The sequence below is a fragment of the Eucyclogobius newberryi genome, unplaced genomic scaffold (assembly GCF_026437365.1).
Source record: "Eucyclogobius newberryi isolate DKJ021-1_F unplaced genomic scaffold, fEucNew1.0.hap1 SCAF_14, whole genome shotgun sequence".
Classification (NCBI taxonomy): domain Eukaryota; kingdom Metazoa; phylum Chordata; class Actinopteri; order Gobiiformes; family Gobiidae; genus Eucyclogobius; species Eucyclogobius newberryi.
Window position 1 is genome coordinate 19114778 of NW_027315768.1, and position 20583 is coordinate 19135360.

At 40.6% G+C, this 20583-nt stretch overlaps 1 protein-coding gene across 7 annotated transcripts in view; it reads left to right on the top strand.

Moving 5' to 3' along the window:
* LOC140359682 (phospholipid-transporting ATPase IH-like) overlaps positions 1–20583 on the top strand; it is a 35078-nt gene that overhangs the window by 1736 nt on the left and 12759 nt on the right. For all 7 annotated transcript variants that reach the window (XR_011926878.1, XR_011926879.1, XR_011926880.1 and 4 more), the window contains exons 2-11: positions 9591–9713; positions 9804–9893; positions 10472–10552; positions 11100–11207; positions 13326–13454; positions 19667–19770; positions 19876–19926; positions 20007–20071; positions 20137–20218; positions 20297–20447. Coding sequence is in view for 4 of the 7 variants with exons in the window: in XM_072444758.1 (XP_072300859.1) it covers positions 9591–9713; positions 9804–9893; positions 10472–10552; positions 11100–11207; positions 13326–13454; positions 19667–19770; positions 19876–19926; positions 20007–20071; positions 20137–20218; positions 20297–20447 (984 nt within the window). In the remaining 3 variants the exon portion in view is untranslated. The remainder of the gene's footprint in view (positions 1–9590; positions 9714–9803; positions 9894–10471; positions 10553–11099; positions 11208–13325; positions 13455–19666; positions 19771–19875; positions 19927–20006; positions 20072–20136; positions 20219–20296; positions 20448–20583) is intronic.

Consider the following 20583-nt stretch of genomic DNA (forward strand, 5'->3'; position numbering starts at 1 on the left):
CTGCGTCATGGTGTTTTGCACAGAGCATGTTTAAATGGGGCATTTGGTGTTGCATAATATAACCTACATCTGTTTCTTATCTTTCTTTTTATAACTTGCTGACTTTAAAGACTTTTCACTCTTGTTCTTTTACATAAAGAGCATAAAGAGCAGTGCATGTGTGTCTACGTGTGAGCACTGTATCTAGGCCCCTCTCTTGGTCCCTCTTCAGTCTAATAATAGTGTCAGCGTGAGATTTCAAGTAGGCTCTGGACCTTCTGTCCTTTTGGAAGAAATAGCTTTGACTAGATGATTGAAAAACTAGCAGCAACAACAACAACAACAACAACAACAACAACAACAACAACAACAACAACAACAACTATCTAATAATAGCAACATGAAAAATAAGATCTGGACTTCATAGATGAAGAATATGTATTTTCGTCTTCTTTAGTAGAGTAGTTTTGTTGTTTGTTCTATATCAGAAAATAGGCAAGAGATGATGTAATTATGTTATAACTAAGCTCTGGAGAGGTTGTTGGTGCAGAATTTCAGCCATGTCTTTATTAGTATGCCCCATGGCAGCTGTGGCTACTAAAATGCCAGGCTTCCAATGCCACCAAGTGAATAATTACCAATACTGTTATGGTTTCATAACCATTTAAAGGATGTAAAGCACCATATAATGCAACAGCTGTGAAATTAATACTGTTTTAATTGAGATCCAGATTCTACCATTTATAACAGTCAATGATCAGCTTGGTCTTTTTAATCAAGAAGTCCAGGGCCTTTGTCAGTAAATGCATGTGGTTTCGATCAGAGTTCAGACTTTAAGGAGGAAGAAGAAATTTTAATTTGAAATTGGGTTAAATTTCAATGATTAAAAAGTTTTGTTTACATTCAGGAATAGCCATTTTATGTTTTTTAATAAATCATGACATATTCTATTATTTTCTGTTAGACATTATTGCTATACCTGCGTTGCATCAATGAAATTTCCCCATGTGGGACAATAAAGGAATATCTTATCTTATCTTATACACAAAGTTTCCTATTGTCATAAGTTGCCATAGAGTTGTTATTACTGTCACTCAAGCTGTTAAACTGGCAAAGCTCAATATAAACTTTGTATTTGACGTGTTCATTTAGTGCTTTGAAATGCTAACCAGTTCACTTTTTGCGCTCGCTAAGTAGCCACTTGTTATTTCGATTGCCGTCTGCATTGGCATCATTGCGGTGCCATTCCCTGGCGTTCCTCTCTCCTTGTCCCCCCTTGACCCTGCGCCTCACATTCCCCTTATCTTACAAATGTATGACTTATTTAATCTCGATGAATAACAGATAGCAGGGCATCTTTGATCTGAAGCGTGCCATGAGTGCTGAAGAGCTTTAGAGAGGGTTCCACAAGTTTACAACTCTCTCTTTACTGTTTGCCACATTAGTGCTTCCTGCTACAAATGTTTAAGGGCAATCTATTCCCGTCCTCACTCCTCTCTGTGATGGGGCCCCAGAGGACAGGGGCCGTGTGCAGGTGACCAAAATACACAGTGTTTGTGCCCGGACCAAGCTTTTGCTGCTGCTGCACTGTTATTGGGAGAAGCCATGTCACAATGACAATATTTCCTGGAAACAAACATTTACATTTTATGAAACGGTGTAATGTTTTGTATTAAAATGTTCTTTGGCATGAAAATGTTGGCAAAATGAAGATGATCATGGTGGTGGCGGGAGAGGCAGGGCAGAGAAGTAGCACAGCCGGATTAAAGACTTACGTAACTGTCGTTTCACCGTGAGTCAAGTGAGATACAGCGCTCGGGCCACTACAATTTCATCTTTTAAAAGCGCTTTTCCTTTGATCTTTCTCCCAGTCTACACTTATACGTTATACAAATGAGGCAGGCATTAGTGGCAGTGTGTTTGAACTGTTTGCTTCATCTGTCTCTTCTAAATAACATGCTGCACCTGAGACCCAGCAATTTAGTTATCTTCCATAACTTAATGTTTGCTCAATAAATATTGCTGTGTCTTTTTTTGGCTTGCCTCCAAATCGTAACAGATTAGCCCTGGCCTAGACCCAACCGTCCAGCGTGTGCAGTTCATATTCTGTATTACTGGCAAGGCAAAAGTGTATTGTCAAATTGCTTTTTCTTAAGTTGGCCCTGTGAATGCCTCAGATATTCCTTTGGGATTGGGACAAAATGTAATTTCTTTTGCCTTGTTAAATGCTGTATTGTTATCATGATTAATAGAGTAGTACTGGATGTTGACATGCATACATCAAGCTAAAGTTAGATTAACCACCTATTTGGAGATTGAAGTTCTATTTAACGCCGTACACCCTTAACTGCAAACTAGGCACTTCTAGTGACTGGTGCCATGTATTGGTTTAGGTTTTTTGGTTTTCCTTCCTTTACAATCCTCATTTATCCGGGTTTTAGACTGGAAGCAAGTGTAACACGGCAGTTGATTTCTATATATTCATTTTGTATATGCTTGGTTCTTGTCTTTTTCATATTTTTCAACACATCAGTGGTCACTTGATTGGATGATGGAATTATGGCTGTTGTTGTTCACTGCAATAAATACTAAGCCCCTTAAAAGGTCAAACATGTGTCAGCTTTTTAGTGGAATGAAGTGTAAAAGTCCCCATTATATAATCATGCGTACCGTTAAAAGCTTTCATAACTAAAACTACTCTCAGGGGGATAACATCTGCTGCTGCGGCCTGTCTCGCGTCTGTGTTTTGTGTAATTACAATTCGGCTCAGACCATGAGTAGTTCATTAAGGAAGAGCTCAGTCAGAGGAACTTGATCTGTGGGTTAATGAGGGGGACAGCTCAACATGGCCAGTGTGTGTCCAGGGCACAGCAGCAGGAGATGGGACCAAACACAAACCATTTAATCAGGCCCTGTAATGACACTGCTTAGTTTTATTACATCTTTGTGACAGGAGGGACCACCCTGATGTAAATGGCACTGCTATATCATGTCAGATTAAGTGAATGAAATTTATGCAACTGGGTTAATTGAGAAGTTCTCTTAAAGCTCCCAAGAAGACTGTGTAGTACAATGAATCTACTCTTTCTACTACTTTGATCTAAAATGGCTTTAAGACACATTTGAGCTAATATATCTTTTCTTGAGAAAAGATGATGTATTCAAACAAGGTTGTGGTTGTTGGTTATTACAAATTATTTTTGGGTTGTGGGTCCTAGTGTCCTAGTGTTTGCCTTGCGTCCACCATCTCAGATTCCTCCCACCCGATCAGCCTCACCTTCCCAGTTACATTTTGTATTGGTTTAAGTTCTTTATGTATTTATGTTTTTATTTTTAAAAACATTTATGTACTATTACTATTACTCAAACTAATGGAAAAGAAAATCAACGCAGTGTCGACTCCAGCCTGTTCAGCTTGTCAGTCGGACAGGTGCGGCTGATTTTCCATTTGTAAAGTAAAAGTAAAAAATACTTTTAGTAATGATTTCAAGATCATAAACTATACAGACTTTTAATCTTCTTCCCTCAATGTCAGACCCCTGCTTAAAACCACATGTTTTCACTGACAGAGGATTGATTGTGGACTCTTGATTCAAAACATCTCCCAAATTATTTTCACATTACTCGACCTGTTGATCTTTCAATTAATTGCCCGGCCCTAGGAGTTTATTCGGCTGTTTTCCAGATAATTACTCTGTTCACTGGTAGTTTTCGGTAAAAAATATTTGCTGAATACCTGTGGTGTGTCGGTGCACTTTAGGTATTTTTTGATATTTTTGGCAGCACCGTACGTCACCCTCTTTTAGTCAAACCATTTATGCACAGAGCGAGTCTTTGACCAAGAGTGTCTTAAGTGGACCACAGCCCTAGTGGTTCTGCTGGACTGGCATTGGTTGTTTTGGTAGTCCGTTGAATTGCTTTGCAAGAATTTAGTAGGCTTATGTTTTCATTTTGCAAAAACAACTATATTAGATCTTTAAGTGGTGTAATAATATAAGATTAACATTTGGAATTTTTACTTTAACAACTAACTGCACCAACTGTGAAGTTACTTTTTCTCCCATCATTCAAATTAATCTTTGTGTTGTTTAAAAGACCTTAATGCTTTGTACACGTAAACGCTTCCAGGAGAATTGACAAAAGGACTGAAATATGAATCATATTCATAGATCTAAACTACAGGCTTAGCTGTTTTTATGCAGAATAAGACAAGGGGGAGGAAATAATGGCATTTCAAAAAACTGCAGCCTGATTAATTCGATATTAGTGTTAAACTGCAATTTCAATCTCAATTTGATTGTAATTAATCTTGCTGCTATTGTTTCGTGAAACTACATTTATTTTGCACCCTACCCTGCTGAGTGAACAGTAAGTGGAGCTGACTCTATGTCCCTGTATCACCCTCCCAACCTGGCCACTGTCCACAATGATGAGCTCCAGCCACCCGCAACAGAAATAAGCGATTTTGTCACCGGTCAGCCAATCACTGCAGCTTTTGGAAAAGTGCTATGTGCACCTTTTTCTGGAGGTTATTACATTGGCACATCCTCAACACATTTAGGGCCTAACTCACTGTCAGAATTGCACTAAATCTCTGTACATGTCTGAGTACGAGAGTGCTCTGATATTTAGTGTTACCAAATCCCTACACAGGCCTGTCATCTCCTGTTGAAGATTATCAGTGATGTAAGAGCAGTCTCGTTGCCCAAAGCTCTTTTTTCTGTTGTTAATAAAGACAAAGCTTTGGTGTCCTACAACCAACCAGCCAGCCACTTTGTCTGATGGAGCCGAGCAGTGAAGAGGGAACCGTGGAACTGGGCTGGATACGGATCAGTGAGGATTAATGATAAGATAACTAAAAACCACAATGCAATCTCTCCACATCGTTCTTCATCTCTGTCCTCCACCGTCACGCTGCAAGAGTGAGACACGCTCAGCCAAAGATAGAGGGAACAATGGAGAGGAAATAGAACTACCAGAAATATGATGGGATCAGAATGCAGTCAGGAAAAATCTGTAAGATAAAAATAGGTGAAAAGATATCAAGATCTTCTAGTAATACATGCAGTGGCCCATGTAAATGAAGTTAGAAATATTTCAGTAATTATTCAAAACATAGTTTGAAATAGGTCTTACAGCATATTTACAAAGATAATGTTGCACATTGTTATTTTCAGATACATTTCAACAACTCTCTTACAAATAGTTAATATTTATAATTGAAATGAAATGTATCTCTGCCTACATCCTTTGCCAGTATTAAAGTTTCACTCTGTAACTCTTCTGGTGGAGGGTCCACCACCTGCTTCTCTCCATGTAGTTGTTATTGCTTTGCTACAGCAGTACAGTGTTGATATGATCCATTTCCATAGAGACAAACGGGTGATGCCACAAAGGTACTAAGACAAAGGGAGTCCAAACTATGGGGGCCAAATGCGACCCTCTAACTAATTGTTAATGGCCCTCTCAATTGACCCAAATAATAGTCATAAGCAGTACTTTTAAAGTAGTTTTTACTACTATAACTTCAACATATGCTAAGCCAAAAATCTAAAGATCTATAGATTATAATAAAAATGTATCTCAATGATAAGATTTTAAACTCAGTTTAGTTCACGTAACTCTGGTTCCATGAATGTGTGTGTTTGGCTCCTTATAACATGCCAGATTAACCCTTGCCCAGAAATTCAGTTTAGTCTTTATCCCCAGGTTTACTCTGGTCTAGGCCAAACTAGGCTGTGCCATTAATCATTTTTTATTATGATTACGATTATTATGCAGTGTTCTCACTGGGCTGAGGTTGGAGGATTGCGGTGGGACAAACCGTGCCGCAAACATTTTTGAACCATGGTCGAGTGCCGCATGAGCGAAAGGCGAGCGCGGTTATCTTAATACCTGGCGGTATCTTTTGGGCATGGTGGGGGCCTGCCGGAGCATGGCGGCCCGCCATGCCAAAACCCCTCAGCGAGAACAGTTATGCCCGACGATTAAAAAAAATGCGTAATCAAGAGGTGACGATTAATAATTTATGACAGCAATAACCTCTTTACTGCGTGCACACAGAACCTCCTGCTTCATCCCTCTCACTGCCCCTGTTCTGTCAAGCTGTGCACCCCCATCCTGATGTGCGTCCTCTCACGTAATTCGACAGTTTTACCTATATCAACTTATGCCTTCCCTCTCTTCTCTTCTTGTGAACGTTTCACAAAAGTACATCTAAAGAACATACTGGCTTCTTTTAAAAGGCTCATTCAAATGTCAGAAAACATCCAACTTATATGATCATTTTGTTTTTTTGTTTGTGTACAAGGCTCTACTTGGCATCTTGCCTGATTATTTATCCAGTTTATTGCACATTAGTTCAAGTATTCACAGTTTGAGGTCTCAGGACATTTTTATCTTACAATCACATCGTGTTGACACAGAGACGGGAAAAAAGGCTTTCATCAACTTTGCTCCCTCCTGTGGAACAAAACACAGAGACTTTTTAAATGAAAACATTTTATGTCTTTTAATGATTTTAAAGCACTGGTCAAGGACTACCCTCAGTGCCAATGCACTTGTTTTACATAACTATATCTCATGTATTGATTCATTTTATTGTTTGTTTTATTTGTGTTTTAGTATCCTATGTTTGTTGTGTATTTTGTGTTGTGTTTTAACAGGGACCCATGAAAAAGAGAACTTTTCCCATTGGGTTTTCCCTGTATAAATAAATAAATGAAATGAAATTATTCACGTACTTTAACAATACTTTAACAGCAATTGTCAGTGTCTAGTTCTGCGACCTCTTGACTATTGAACCAGCTTATACAATTCATTCATTTTTATCTGAGTAAGTTTCAAAATGCAAAGTGTGTCACTTATGCTCCCTCAAAACTTTTTATGGACAATTCATTTATAAAGGTGTGTTTATGTTGCATTTTGCTCACTTGGATTAGGCAACCTAATTACTATTAATAAAGGAGCTGATTTCACCCTGGAGAGACAAAGAGACCACGAGAATGGACTGTTTAGCAAGCTTTATTCGTGGGTTATTTGGCGCTCAGACCCCGGCGGAAGACGTTGCGATCATGGGCACTCCATGATCTATTTGAATTAGATGTCTCCCCCCGGAGCCTGGAGACTGGTGGTGGTAGATGTGGAGAGAAGGTAGAGGATGAGGGGAATGCAGAGGAGGAGCTGGGGAGGTAGTGGGTCGCAGTACGGTTTGAAGCGGCCGAGCCATCTGCCTGAGGGCTTAAATGCGACCACCTGTGCGTTGATTGGAGCGGGGAGGAGTGACTTGGGAGCGTTGATTTGGGATGAGGAGCAGGTGCGAGGGCCATGGTGCAGACGCCCCCTGACCTTTCACCCTACTTCTTTGGCCGGGAAAAACTGCATAACCTCTTTGGGATAAGCGCAGAAACCTGGAAGAGTCCATGGTGAAGTGAGGGATCTGACTCTCACAGACGGACAGGCGGGCGCCGCTTGAGTGCGATGATGGCGCTGGGGAGAGGGGTCCTTCCATGGTGGCCTTGACGTAGATGGGTGGAGTCAGGTCTTCCAGGCTGAATTTACGCAGGCTTCATTTGTCGAAACATGTGCCCTCTGATTGCAGTACCATATTAGGTTGTATTTAAGGAAATTGCGGCGAATGAAGGTTGTTTATATATAAGTACAAACACAAAGTAATTCAGCGCTGTCAAGTACTTCAGAATGAATTAATGAACGAACAAATGTAATTTAACTCAATTTTCCGCAGGACACACAGTATTTAAATAGTTTCTAAATATTAATAATGAGCTCAAATCAACTGATAAAAAGATAATGTTTTTAACGCTTAGTGTGAGCGGAGAAGTGAAAGGACACCACACTGCCTCTTCCTCTCACAGAGGGACAGCTCCAGGATGGGCTAAATAGTTCAGTAAATAAGACCAAATAATTTATATTTTGTAGACCAATGGAAATGGCAAACAAGCATGTGTACCGGTTGATTAGCAGAAATGTATCTATCTGAATGACTAATATGGCCCTGGGTGAAAAAAGTCTGGACTTCCCTGTTCTAAGGAAATGTCACAATGCTTGATCCTAGAGTTGTAAGGAGACCGGTATCTCTGGATATCTGAGGCAGGAAAAATGTATTAACATCAGTCCTAGACCCGGCAACTTGAATCAATAAACACATTGCGCTAGTATTGGCTATTCAAGTCTGTCTATGCTTCCGCACAAGGGGGTTTAAATACTGTGATCCTAACCCTAACTAACCCTAACCCATCCTGGAACATTCCATGGAGAAAAGCTGATGGTGGACATCACGCAAACCTTTATTATGCCATCACTATGACAAAAGATTAAATGCATTAGATACACTAATGTTATATTCGCTGTGTTTCTGTGTGTGTTTCAGAGTAGTGTAATTTTAATCTGAGTGATATCTGTTGTGATGTGTCTGTATAACGTCCTCCTCCTCATTTTCCATCTCTCATTTCACTGTCCCCAGGCCATGCCAGAGTCCACTGGTGTTTTGGATGGTCTCAGGCCTGTTGACACTGTTGGCTGCACGACTATTTCTACTCTAATGCCAGCTGCCTGTTAATCACTGTTACTATGTTTGGCCACACTTGCGTAGGTTGCTAGATTTCCCCAAAGAAGGATTGATTTGTTCTCTTTTAATCTCAAAGTAGGACGCTAGTTTGGAGCTTTGATTGCCGGCCCTGAATGCATTTAAGGTTGTGGCATTTGCACACTTGAGCCTTAGCCAAAATGTGTAGGACATAAAGTAAGTAAAAGTAGTGAGATGTTCTACTGAAATGCTTCTAAAACTTTTCTGCTGGTGATTATCAAGATGTTTGTATTTCTTAATACTATTTCCGCTGAAATATATTATGGCAGCGCAAGAAGATGCCTCAATAAAACTAATTCTAACAGATTCTCTCCCGAGCGCTCACATGCCACAGTCCTCTTTAATGAAGGACACCTTGAAAAAATATTTGCGCTGCCAAACTCCCAGAATGCATTTCTTATCCCTGAGGAGGCATTTAGTTGTAATAATGCGTAGGTGAGAGATGAGTGGAGATGGAAAACACTGAACATAATTCAATATGCTGTATTGTTTTATTCCAAGTCTGTGAATAGACAGAATAAAATATACAAACTGCTGCTTGGTTCTGAAAGAGCTAAAAAGGAAAAATGACAAATCTGCTCTTGTGTGACTCAGAGCTGCTTCCGCTCGGCACATCAAGAAAAGATCTACTTATCCAGTCCGTGCCCTTTATAAACTTTTCCATTTACTACTTAAAATTATCCATAATAATGCAATCATTGTAGACATAGTGGGTTAATGATTATAATGTCTTTAATGGAACATGGAATGGAGCTCAGAACATGTGTCTGCACTTGTGTCCTTAGTAAAGATGACACAAAATGAATGAAGTAATACATTTAATAGCCTATATTTTACAAAAAGCATTGATCAGGTTCTGCCCTCTGCCACCTCCAATATGGCCCTTGGGGAAAATATAATTGCCCATCCCTGATCTATTATAGGCACACAACATGCTTCTTTGGATGAAGAATGTGTTAACCCATTTTGTTTGTACCTGTAATGCTATTTATATCTGTCCCTGCAGTGCGTGGGGGAGGAGAACTGGGTGGACAGTCGGACGGTGTACATCGGGCACAAAGAACCCCCACCAGGAGCCGAGGCCTACATCCCTCAGCGTTACCCTGACAACCGCATAGTTTCCTCCAAGGTGAGACAGCCTAACTACTGTTTTTTTAAAACATTGATTAAGTACATTAATGTATTAAGCTATGTCACACTTTGTCAAATTGTTTTACAGTATACTTACTGGAACTTCATTCCCAAAAACTTGTTTGAGCAGTTTAGAAGAATAGCAAACTTCTACTTCTTGGTCATATTTCTTGTCCAGGTATGTATTCAGTCAATTATTCAAATATTATTGCTTTATTTTTTATTATTAACACTTTATAAAAATCGATCAAACAAACACAAAACCACCTTCAAGAATGGCTGGTCAAAACAAACACTATTATTTGGACTGCCCATTGTTCACAAATACTGGACAGAATGAATGAGCCACTGCAGACTCAACACCAACATTCTCTTTGACTTTAAAACAATGTATCTCGGAAGTAAAACTCCAGCAAAGGAAATGATTGATGGATATCTATGGAATGTGCTTTTGGCAGCAGCAAAAAAAAGCTAAAACAACAAGATGAATGACAGGGACAGAGCTGGCTGTTAAGGACACGACTGAAATAATATTGGACATTTATAAAATGAAAGGATAACTTTTGAAGGAATTGGAAAATGGACAAATTTGGAACAAAAGTAGACATACGACAGACTGACTTTGTACAGACAATATAAGTTCCTTCAATTACAGATCTTTATAATCTATTAATCACATTTCTAACACAAATGACTGTTTTTCTTTTCTTGCCATTTCTTCTGTAACTCTTTTCCACTCTTCTCTGCACCGTGCAGCTCATCATCGACACTCCCACCAGCCCCATCACCAGCGGCCTGCCCCTCTTCTTTGTCATCACTGTCACCGCCATAAAACAGGTAGGGCACACACAAATGCACTCACGTTTCCCGGAGAATATTTCTCGTTCTGCCTCATTTTCTTCCCATCTCCAAACATACTCTCGGGTCCATCAGAGGGCCGCTCTATTATCCGCGTGTACACATTCCTCTCCCAAGCCAAAGGACATGCCATTGAATCTGTCTGCTGATGTGAGAAATATGATAATGAATAGTCTCCTCTGTTAATCACTCTCGCTGCGTCCCGTGCCTCTGGGACATGCATATCTTCTTGTCCGTCCCGCCACTGAGGGATGGCCCGCTTTTGGTGATAGATGGATCTGTTCTGGCTACGGAAGCCTGGGTTTTCCTTGGACATAAATCTAAAACGCGACATATTGGCTTCAAATCCAGGTAGCAGGCCACTAAACTCATGAAGTGTGATCCTAGTTAATTATAGCCCATGACTTTCACCTCTCCCCTGATATTTGACTGCGCCTTGGCCTCATTCACAGATGCAATAATCTATATTCTCATTTTCTCTCTTGTTCTTCTTCACTAATTCGCTCTCCTGCTCCAACCCTCACAGGGCTACGAGGACTGGCTGAGACACAAGGCGGACTGCTCGATAAATGAATGTCCAGTGGATGTGGTGCAGCAGGGGAAGGTGGCGAGGACGCAGAGCCACAAACTGCGGGTAAGACTGGCCTCATTAGAGCGCCACAGCACCTGGGGCCACAGAGCAACACTGCTAAACTCACACTTGTACAACCCTCACACATAGTACACAGCTCTCTGGGGCCCTCTTCAATTTTGTTTTTCTCTTTGCTGTCTTTCCTGTGCTTTTTCACCAATTAATCGACCCAGAACCGTGGTAGAGGAACAGAGTATCCTTGTGGGAGTTCGCAGAGTCCCACGGCACGTTCAAGGACTGATGTGTTTCATACATTTAAATATTCTGTCATCATCCGCCGATGCTTTCTTATGTCTCTCTGATGCAACACAAATCCATGGCCATTGGCACGGTCTAATACTTGAAAATGCCCTGCGATAATCCTCTCGATTTGTTTTGCGGAAAAACACAATTTTATTATTCTTATGATTGTGGATTGTTTTCTTGCTCAATTGTGAACATGTACATACTAACACTGTTACACGTATGTACTGTTACATGTATATATGTACTGCACTGCCAATGTTGCCACCTGGATTCAACTAATCCTACTGGACAACTGCTGCAGGTGATGATCTTTCAGCTGCAACGCGGTATTTAAACTCAACTGATGCAGTGAGAGGCTTCTCATTTCTGAAACAACCATGTGGAAAGACAAATCCCATGGTCATGGAAAATATGTCAGTGCGTCAAATAATTTGCATCAAGCAGAGAAAATAGCGAAGGAGAAGCAGAAACTAACTGAGTTGAAAATGGGCAGTATATTACACATTACAATCTCAGTAAGTTACATTTCACAGGGGCAGTACTGGAGCTTCATCAGTGGAAGCTTGTGCCATCAAAGTCTGTGCGGCTCGTCATTCAAACCCGCCTCAGCTCATCACAGCACCCTTTACGTACACGCCCCCTCATCCCGCCACAGTCCCGCTCAGATTATGGAGAAAAGTGCTTCTACTCTCGTGGCTCTGTGTCTGTGTTATAGTTTTCTTTACAATGTGCGCCAAGCAGCTGTAATTGTCCCGAGGAGCTATTGATCTGAGGAGCTGGACAGTTTTATAAAATACAGTAGGTGATCAGTTCTATGATGATTGGAAAATACTTATAATATTATGAGGAAAATTGGGAACTACAAATTTGTCAAACAAAAAAAGTAACTCAAAAGTAACGCAAGTAATACTTTAGCACTGTAACTAGTCATTTGGAATTGAAAAAAATATTGTAATACCGGTAATAATAAATAAGATCTAGTAGGTTAGTGCCGTGCCTGCCTGCAGAAAAATATGTTGAAATGTGGCGTAAATTGTGTCTAAGAAATTCATTACATTATTTATTTGCTCCATGCTGGATAAATACTGGATAGGGGCAATGTTGCCTCAGCTGCTCTTGGGTAAACTGAGAAAAAACTGCCAATCGATCTTCTACCACCAGCCACTGCCTCTTTCAGCACAAGTTTGCTGTGGCCCAGTGTTGCATGAGACTGTAGTAGTTACTTTCCCCACACCGGAGGCCACTGTAAGTCAGTATATCAGAATTCTATGAGTGAAACAGCTTGTTGTGAGAATGCATAATCCAAGTTTCTGACTCAGCTCTTATGCAGATAGATATGATAGGGTCCATTTTAGTTTAGTTTTGTGTCTGTGCTGTTTAATAAGTGCAGGTACTCTGAGTTTCTGCTGCGTCTGCTGCTTCTGTCAAATGAGCAGAGACACAGTGATGCTGGGGTTAGCGCAGGTTGTTATGGCTATACTTTTTCTGCTTCTTATAGATTCAAAATATGTCCTGTTTTTCCAGAACTCTTCATATTTATTATTTTCTCCAAGGTTTTCCAAGGTTTCTCAGTAACTGAGATCAAACAGAAGGGATTAGAGCGGATACCGAGCAGGAATAATGATGAATATATTAATCATGCAAAATCAGAGTGTGTCACATGTGTTTGGTCACCGTGGAGATGGGATTTAACCAAGCTAAAGCTGTTCCACTCTCATAATCCGTTATGCAACTTCACAATCCCTAAAAAAAAAGGAAAATTAAAGAATGAGCAGGTTTTGACTCTGCTGACTTGAAAATCTACTGATGGCACTGCTCATTTATTATTGATCTGAAAACTATTATGTTATTTTTATGTGACTGTGTCTCTTCCAGGTGGGGGATGTTGTTGTGGTGAGGGAGGATGAGACGTTCCCATGTGACCTCATCCTTCTCTCCTCTAGTCATCATGACGGGACCTGCTACGTCACAACAGCAAGTCTAGATGGAGAGTCCAGTCACAAGGTGCTACAATAACTTATTCAACACATTTGGAACATAACATGAAACAGATAAAAACCTTCATTTGTTTTTCTTGTCCGGTCTATTACGGCTTTGCTTTTGAAATGTTCAGAAATACTTATGGTGTCTGTGTCACTAAGACCACAGCATGTACTTTGTAAATACATATCTTATTATTTAAAAAATACATACTTTTTAAAAAAGGATTTTTTTGTCCCATTGTCTTTATTATACAGGATAGTATAAGTATTGTATAGTGTGAAATAGGGATGAGAAGGACAATGCAGCAAATGGTCGAGAGTTGGATTTTAACTCACAACACTGTGGGTCGCTCACACAGAGCAGCACTAAAAATGTGTTACATTTTTGACTCATCGCATTATTGCCCCAACAGTAACTCATTTTATATAAAAGTTTTGGCATTACAGTAATGGATTTAAACTCATGTATTTTTAATTAAGAATACATCACAATTCATAGTAACAATGTCTTCAGTAATAATTCATATAGAAGCATGCAGATGTCTTTTGTCCGGCAATGTCCATCACTGTCACTCACTCAACTATACGCCTGGCTGGTCCAGCCAGCCCACACACACACACACGCACGCACGCACGCCACACACACACACACACACACACACACGCACGCACGCCACACACACACACACACACACACACACACAAACGCACACACACACACACACACTGTCCTGGAATGGAGACATACACCAGATGCTATTCCTTAACACATAGAGAACACAATTCAACTTAGAATATGAAACGACACAGAAATATCAGACATTTGTATGGCAAGCTTGGGAGAAAACGCGGGGACTGATCACGCAAGCTGTTGTACGCAGCCTGCGTGATCCTCCTGCGTCTCACCCCGTTTTTTCCCATGCTGGTTGGTTTTATTAGATATTCTGGAATAGGCGGGTCACATTTCTCATTGGTCAGCCTCACATCAAGGCACTTGGTATTTTTCCGTAGAGATAAAGCCTGCAAGGGGGGGTGCAACTCCCCCACTTGGGCAACATTCTTTGGCCCCAAGGCATCTTTATGATACCTTCACAAACAAATGCAGTTTGTCACACACCCGTTCTTCTCTTAGACTAATGATGCAGATAAAATATCACTATTATGTAGATAAAATACATCACAGAAATATAATCATATATTCACATTTTATCACATTTCCCTCCTGTTTATCAAAGCATTAGTCTACTGTCTCATATGCCAAACATATTATTCTTTTCAGTTTTCAACATGTCTTTCATATTGTTGTTAAAATGACACTTTTACACACAAAAAGTAACGCACAGTCTTCAAACATTGAAAACACTTCTTTTCTCTCGTCCCACAACATGTCTACAGCATTTCTGTCCTAAATTTTGAGTCAGATTGGTCAATATCTGTAATTTGACAAACAGACAATTTATCTTGTCTATAATTTTGTGCGGTGTGATGGGAAATATAGAAGTACAAGCGGAAAGCCCTTAAACCCGCTGCTCTCTGGTCAGTCACTTTGACTCGTCAGGGACCTCTCTGGACACCCCAATAGAATCAAATACGTAGCATCAGGTGCTACTGGGACCAGATTGTCCACTAACCTCTCGACCTTGACCCTGCGGTATGGTTCTGGGTGATGCTGGTCTTTGTTATGACCATGGCTGGCCACAAAAGGGATACATAGGCCCAACGTCCCACAAGTGTCCCCACACCACCATACGTCCTCGCTTGGTTTCTTAAGAGACCTTCTTCCGCTGCTCGCTTCGGTCACACCTACGACACATATGAACTGGTACATTTCCCATCTCAATTCATAATCTCATTAACATTGCATGTAGTTATGTTGTAGCAGATAAAAAACTCTCTTAGTTAGTGCAAACAACAGTGGCTGTGTAATATGCCATTGCGTTTCTTCAGCTACTGTCATGTCAATTGTACATTGTACATTATACATTATACATTATACATTTCATAACCTTTCAAGTTGATCACTTCCCTCTATATTCCATTTACCGGTATACACAGTTGTGTATGTTGATCGATTGTCCCGATTGTCCCGATTGCATAATACAGGTGTTCAGCACCCATATTATCGTCATCGCTGTGATGATGATAACTGCTGATTCTTTTCCACAGAGTATGGTACTCTGCGCACCGTAGCCTCTGGCTCTCGTTCATCGTAGCAGAGTATAGTACTTTGCGTACTGTAGAATCTGTCTCCCGTCCATTGTAGCAGAGTATCGTACTCTACCGTAGACTCTGGACAAAACGCATACAAACGAAGTCCTGCGTCTGCGATGCTATGGATCTGGTGCTGTGTTGTCCAGACATTTCTCTCACTTTCCCATGAGAGCACCCATGTTCTCGTCCCTCCAATGGTCGGTGTGAGGACGACACGGTGTGGCTCCGTCCACTTGGCTCGTCCACTTGGCTCGTTTCTGTAAACACCACATCTCCAACACGTTTTGCTGCGGTGATAAGTCTTTTCGACAGTTCAGTGTATTTCAAACAGTTTTCTTTTTTTTTTAGTAATTATTGATTCGGAATATTTGTTTACTCGTACATATCCCTCCTTTTTCAGATATGGCCTTGCCCATTTCTCAAACTTCTACATAATTCTACATTTAAACAAAATTCAATAATCCAGATAGTTTACAACGTTCACTAATCCAGGATGTAATCAAGGAAGAGATGGAATTGCATCTGTCTTACACTCCGCAATGTCACCTCTTGACCTTTCACAGTTCAGTGCTCACATCCCTGGCTGAGCCCCCCCTTCCACGGCGCTGGGCCCCCACCCTGTGTGGGTCAATCAGTCTGTGTCTGTAATCCGACACTGCCAAACCTATCTGTTTTACCACCATTTGTTTCAAACTCTAAATGTTTCAAACTATAAATGTTTGGTATCCACGTGTGCGCGCGTATGTATGTGTGTATGTATGTATGTGTGTATGTGTGTGTGTGGGTGTGTGTGTGTGATTCAAATACATCAAACAATAATAATTATTGATTATAATTCCCCCGTTGAACTGGCCTTAAGGGTCAGTTCACAACTTAGAGTATTAACATCAAATTTCACATCTCCTCTGTGGGTGTGGCCTGAATAAGGTCACACATCTAATGTAATATGTGCTAATCTTCTATATGTGCTTCAAGTGAGTTCCAAACTCAATCTCTCACACCTGCTCATGTGATGCTTTACAAACATTGTGTATTAGTTTGTTCTAGCAAGTCTATATGTGTATAACAATCAAAATGATTCTAAACCTTCCCCTTGTACATAAGGCACGTCTCTTTTTATCAACCTGTTGTTTTTTTTTTGTCTTTTCTTTGTCTCGTCACACATCTTCCTCTCTGTCTTCCCCTCTGTCTGTTCTCTGTCTTCCTCTCTGTGTCTCCCTCTCTTCCTCTAGTAACGGAGGAAACACCCATTTCCAAATTTCTAAACCTGCTCTTTCTTTCTCTCTTTTCACTTACTCTTTACCTTCACTTGTAACCTGCTTTTACTTTCTCTCTTTCTTGTAGTCTAACCATCTCTTGCCACCGTCCTGAGTCCTATAATGTTTAAGTCCTGTTATCACTGGTTTTCATAACTTCTATAGCGTCTAAATTTAGATGATATTGTCTTATTTAAATCTATTCAATTCTCGATTGAATCTCCACAATCCTTCAGGTAATTCCTTTAGAATGTCAAATTCTTTCCCTGTTAATGTTAACTTTTCCCATTACTCATCAGTCAACCCCCCCTGAGGTGTAAACCCTCTTGGTGTCCCTGTGATGCGTAAAGATAACAACATCTGCTCAATCCTGAGTCCTCTCCAGATTCTTTGCCAGTCAATAGCCCCTTATCTCTGACTATCTTTATGACTTGGCGTCCTCCCATGTCCCCCCACTTCTGCGTCAATTGCCCTAGTTAATGACCCATTCATGTCTTTCCTGGGAAGGCATTGGACGTCACTATTTAACTTATTCCCTCACTTACGTCTACATGCAATACGAGGTTTCCTCATGATAATACAAATAAATAAGTTACTAATATAACTTTTACTATCACTTTACTTACTGCCCGTTCTACTCTTATGTCCCAAAACATCAGTAGTCACTCATTTACCCATATTATCACTTCCAGGCCTGTGCCTGTATTTGATCCTAAATTTAAAAACACTTCTGTCTTTTCGTCCTGTACTTTCATCTAGTCATGCATTAAGTCCAAAAAGATAATTTTCGTCAAGTCCAAAAATAAAACAAAACAAAACGTAGCTTTGTTCTGTGCACACAAAAAACACGATACCGTAAAAACACAACTTTTGTCTTCTATGTCGGGGACAGGAAGTGTCCTGTCTGTGATTACATTCCCCAAAATATTGGCCATCTATAAAAATCTGAATTAATCTTCATCTCTTATCAAGTTTAACAAAATCTTTATAATTGATTGTTGTCAATCAACCAAAACCCTTAAAATTTGTTCTACACTAAAATTTAAAACCATCTGAGTTTAGTTTTGCTTAATTCATTCATTCAGAGCGTCCTCTGAACTGCTTTCTCCCCATTCTCCTGTGTTGTTGACCCCCCTTATCTCCCCCTCTCTGCCACGTCATCTGAGCACACTGGAAGTCTCCCTCCAACATCCTCTTATGACTTTTCCTTTGTCTTTTTACAGTTTGGGGTGATAATTTTGGCATTATGTGGTCTCGGTCGTCTGAGAGAAATGCTACTTGCTTTACAGTCACGGTCAATGTCAAGCTTCTAGAGAAAATTCCATATTAGATTCCTCCGGACATAAACGTGGTGTTTAATGATTCACCCGTGACTGCAAATTTTAGATCTCTCAGAATAACGCCTTGTGACCCTTGTATGATTAATTGTGATTCACACACTCGTTAGTGAATCACTTATTAATCCTCATTCACACATTCACACTTCTCTCTTACTTACTTCGCTCGTGCACAGCGCTTACATTCACTCATCTTTATGTCAGTAACAACTCGGCATAAGGCTTCATTACTGGCTTTCGGTGAGAAACTTAACTCGTGGTGAGCAATTTAACTCCTTTATGTGAGAAACTTATCTACACAAAGCCAACCCCCAAAATATTTCCTCAGTAATATCAAACTGGGCATTTCCTCAGTAATACCTAACTGGGCATTTCCTCAGTAATACCTAACTGGGCATTTCCTCAGTAATACCTAACTGGGCATAAAAGCCTATAATATTTCCTCAGTAATATCAAACTGGGCATTTCCTCAGTAATACCTAACTGGGCATAAGAGCCTACAATATTTTTTCCAGTAAATATCAAACTAATGCATAAAACGTTTTATGGCTAACTCTTTTTCACACACAACGTTTTTGTCTGACCTTCTTCGTCACCTGTGTTCTCCTGCTGCTTCGAAACGACGCGCTCTCCTCGCGGAGAATGAGGTGTGATGGGCGGCCACGGGGAAAAGTGGACTTCTTTTAGCTGTGCACAGACTTCACCGATTCACCCGTCAATCTCTGCGAAGGGCAGCTGGTCGTCCGGCTCGATAGGACCAGAAAATGTCCTGGGATGGAGACATACACCAGATGCTATTCCTTAACACATAGAGAACACAATTCAACTTAGAATATGAAACGACACAGAAATATCAGACATTTGTATGGCAAGCTTGGGAGAAAACGCGGGGACTGATCACGCAAGCTGTTGTAAGCAGTCTGCGTGATCCTCCTGCGTCTCACCCCGTTTTTTCCCATGCTGGTTGATTTTCATTAAATATTCTGGAATAGGCGGGTCACATTTCTCATTGGTCAGCCTCACATCAAGGCACTTGGTATTTTTCCGTAGAGATAAAGCCTGCAAGGGGGGGTGCAACTCCCCCTCTGGGGCAACATTCTTTGGCCCATCTTTATGATACCTTCACAAACAAATGCAGTTTGTCACACACCCGTTCTTCTCTTAGACTAATGATGCAGATAAAATATCACTATTATGCAGATAAAATACATCACAGAAATATAATCATATATTCACATTTTATCACACACACACACACACACACACCCCTATGTGGCCATCCTCGCAGCTCTCAGTCTCGCCTCCCGTCTTCTCCCAGTCATTTAGGCAAGCTGCTGGGGGCCGTTCTGAGGAGTATGGTGAACCCTGCTCTCATTAGTGGCTGAGGTTTGACATTTTCCTCTGTTGTCCTTCTACTTCCCTTCTTCCAGACCTATTATGCTGTACCAGATATCATGGCCTTTAGAACTGAGCAGGAGGTGGATTCTCTACATGCCACTATTGAATGTGAACAACCGCAGCCTGACCTCTACAAGTGAGTGTGACATGGCGCCATTAATGCACCTTTGTACTCCCATCAGACGTATTACATGTTCTTCCTCTATCGCCATTTACCTAAGTGACATTCTCTGTTCTTTAGATTTGTGGGACGCATCAATATCTACAAGGACAAAGAAGAGCCGGTGGCTAGGTTTGTTTTGTACTCAGTGAACAATAAACCAATTTTTACGGTATTTTATTAACAACAAAACTATCTTTTTAACCTTGTAGACCACTTGGTGCAGAAAACCTTCTTCTTCGAGGAGCAACATTGAAGAATACACAACATATTTATGGTAGGAATGGAGTTATTTGACCTAAAGTATCCCAGTAATCTACACTTTTATGTTTTTACGTTCAGCTGTTGCAGTCTACACTGGCATGGAGACTAAGATGGCACTAAACTACCAGTCCAAATCTCAAAAGCGTTCAGCTGTTGAAAAGTATGACCAATTATTTGTGTTTGAATTGAGCTTGTATTATACATCTGTTTACTTAACCTTTGCTTCTCCTCGCTGCAGGTCCATGAATGCTTTTCTTATAGTATATTTGTTCATCTTAATAAGTAAAGCAGTAATCAACACAGTTTTGAAGTACGCCTGGCAGTGGTCACCTGACAGAGACGAGCCCTGGTACAACCATCGGACAGAGCACGAGCGCCAGAGACATGTGGTAGTTACATTATGCTCTCATTTTCCTCGTTTCTTCACTAAGCTTCCTTTTCTTCTCATCTTTTGGATTTAGTGATGCCCTTGGCAAAATGTGCTCAGCAAAACCCAGCTAACCATGTTCTTAGCATTAGCTCTCG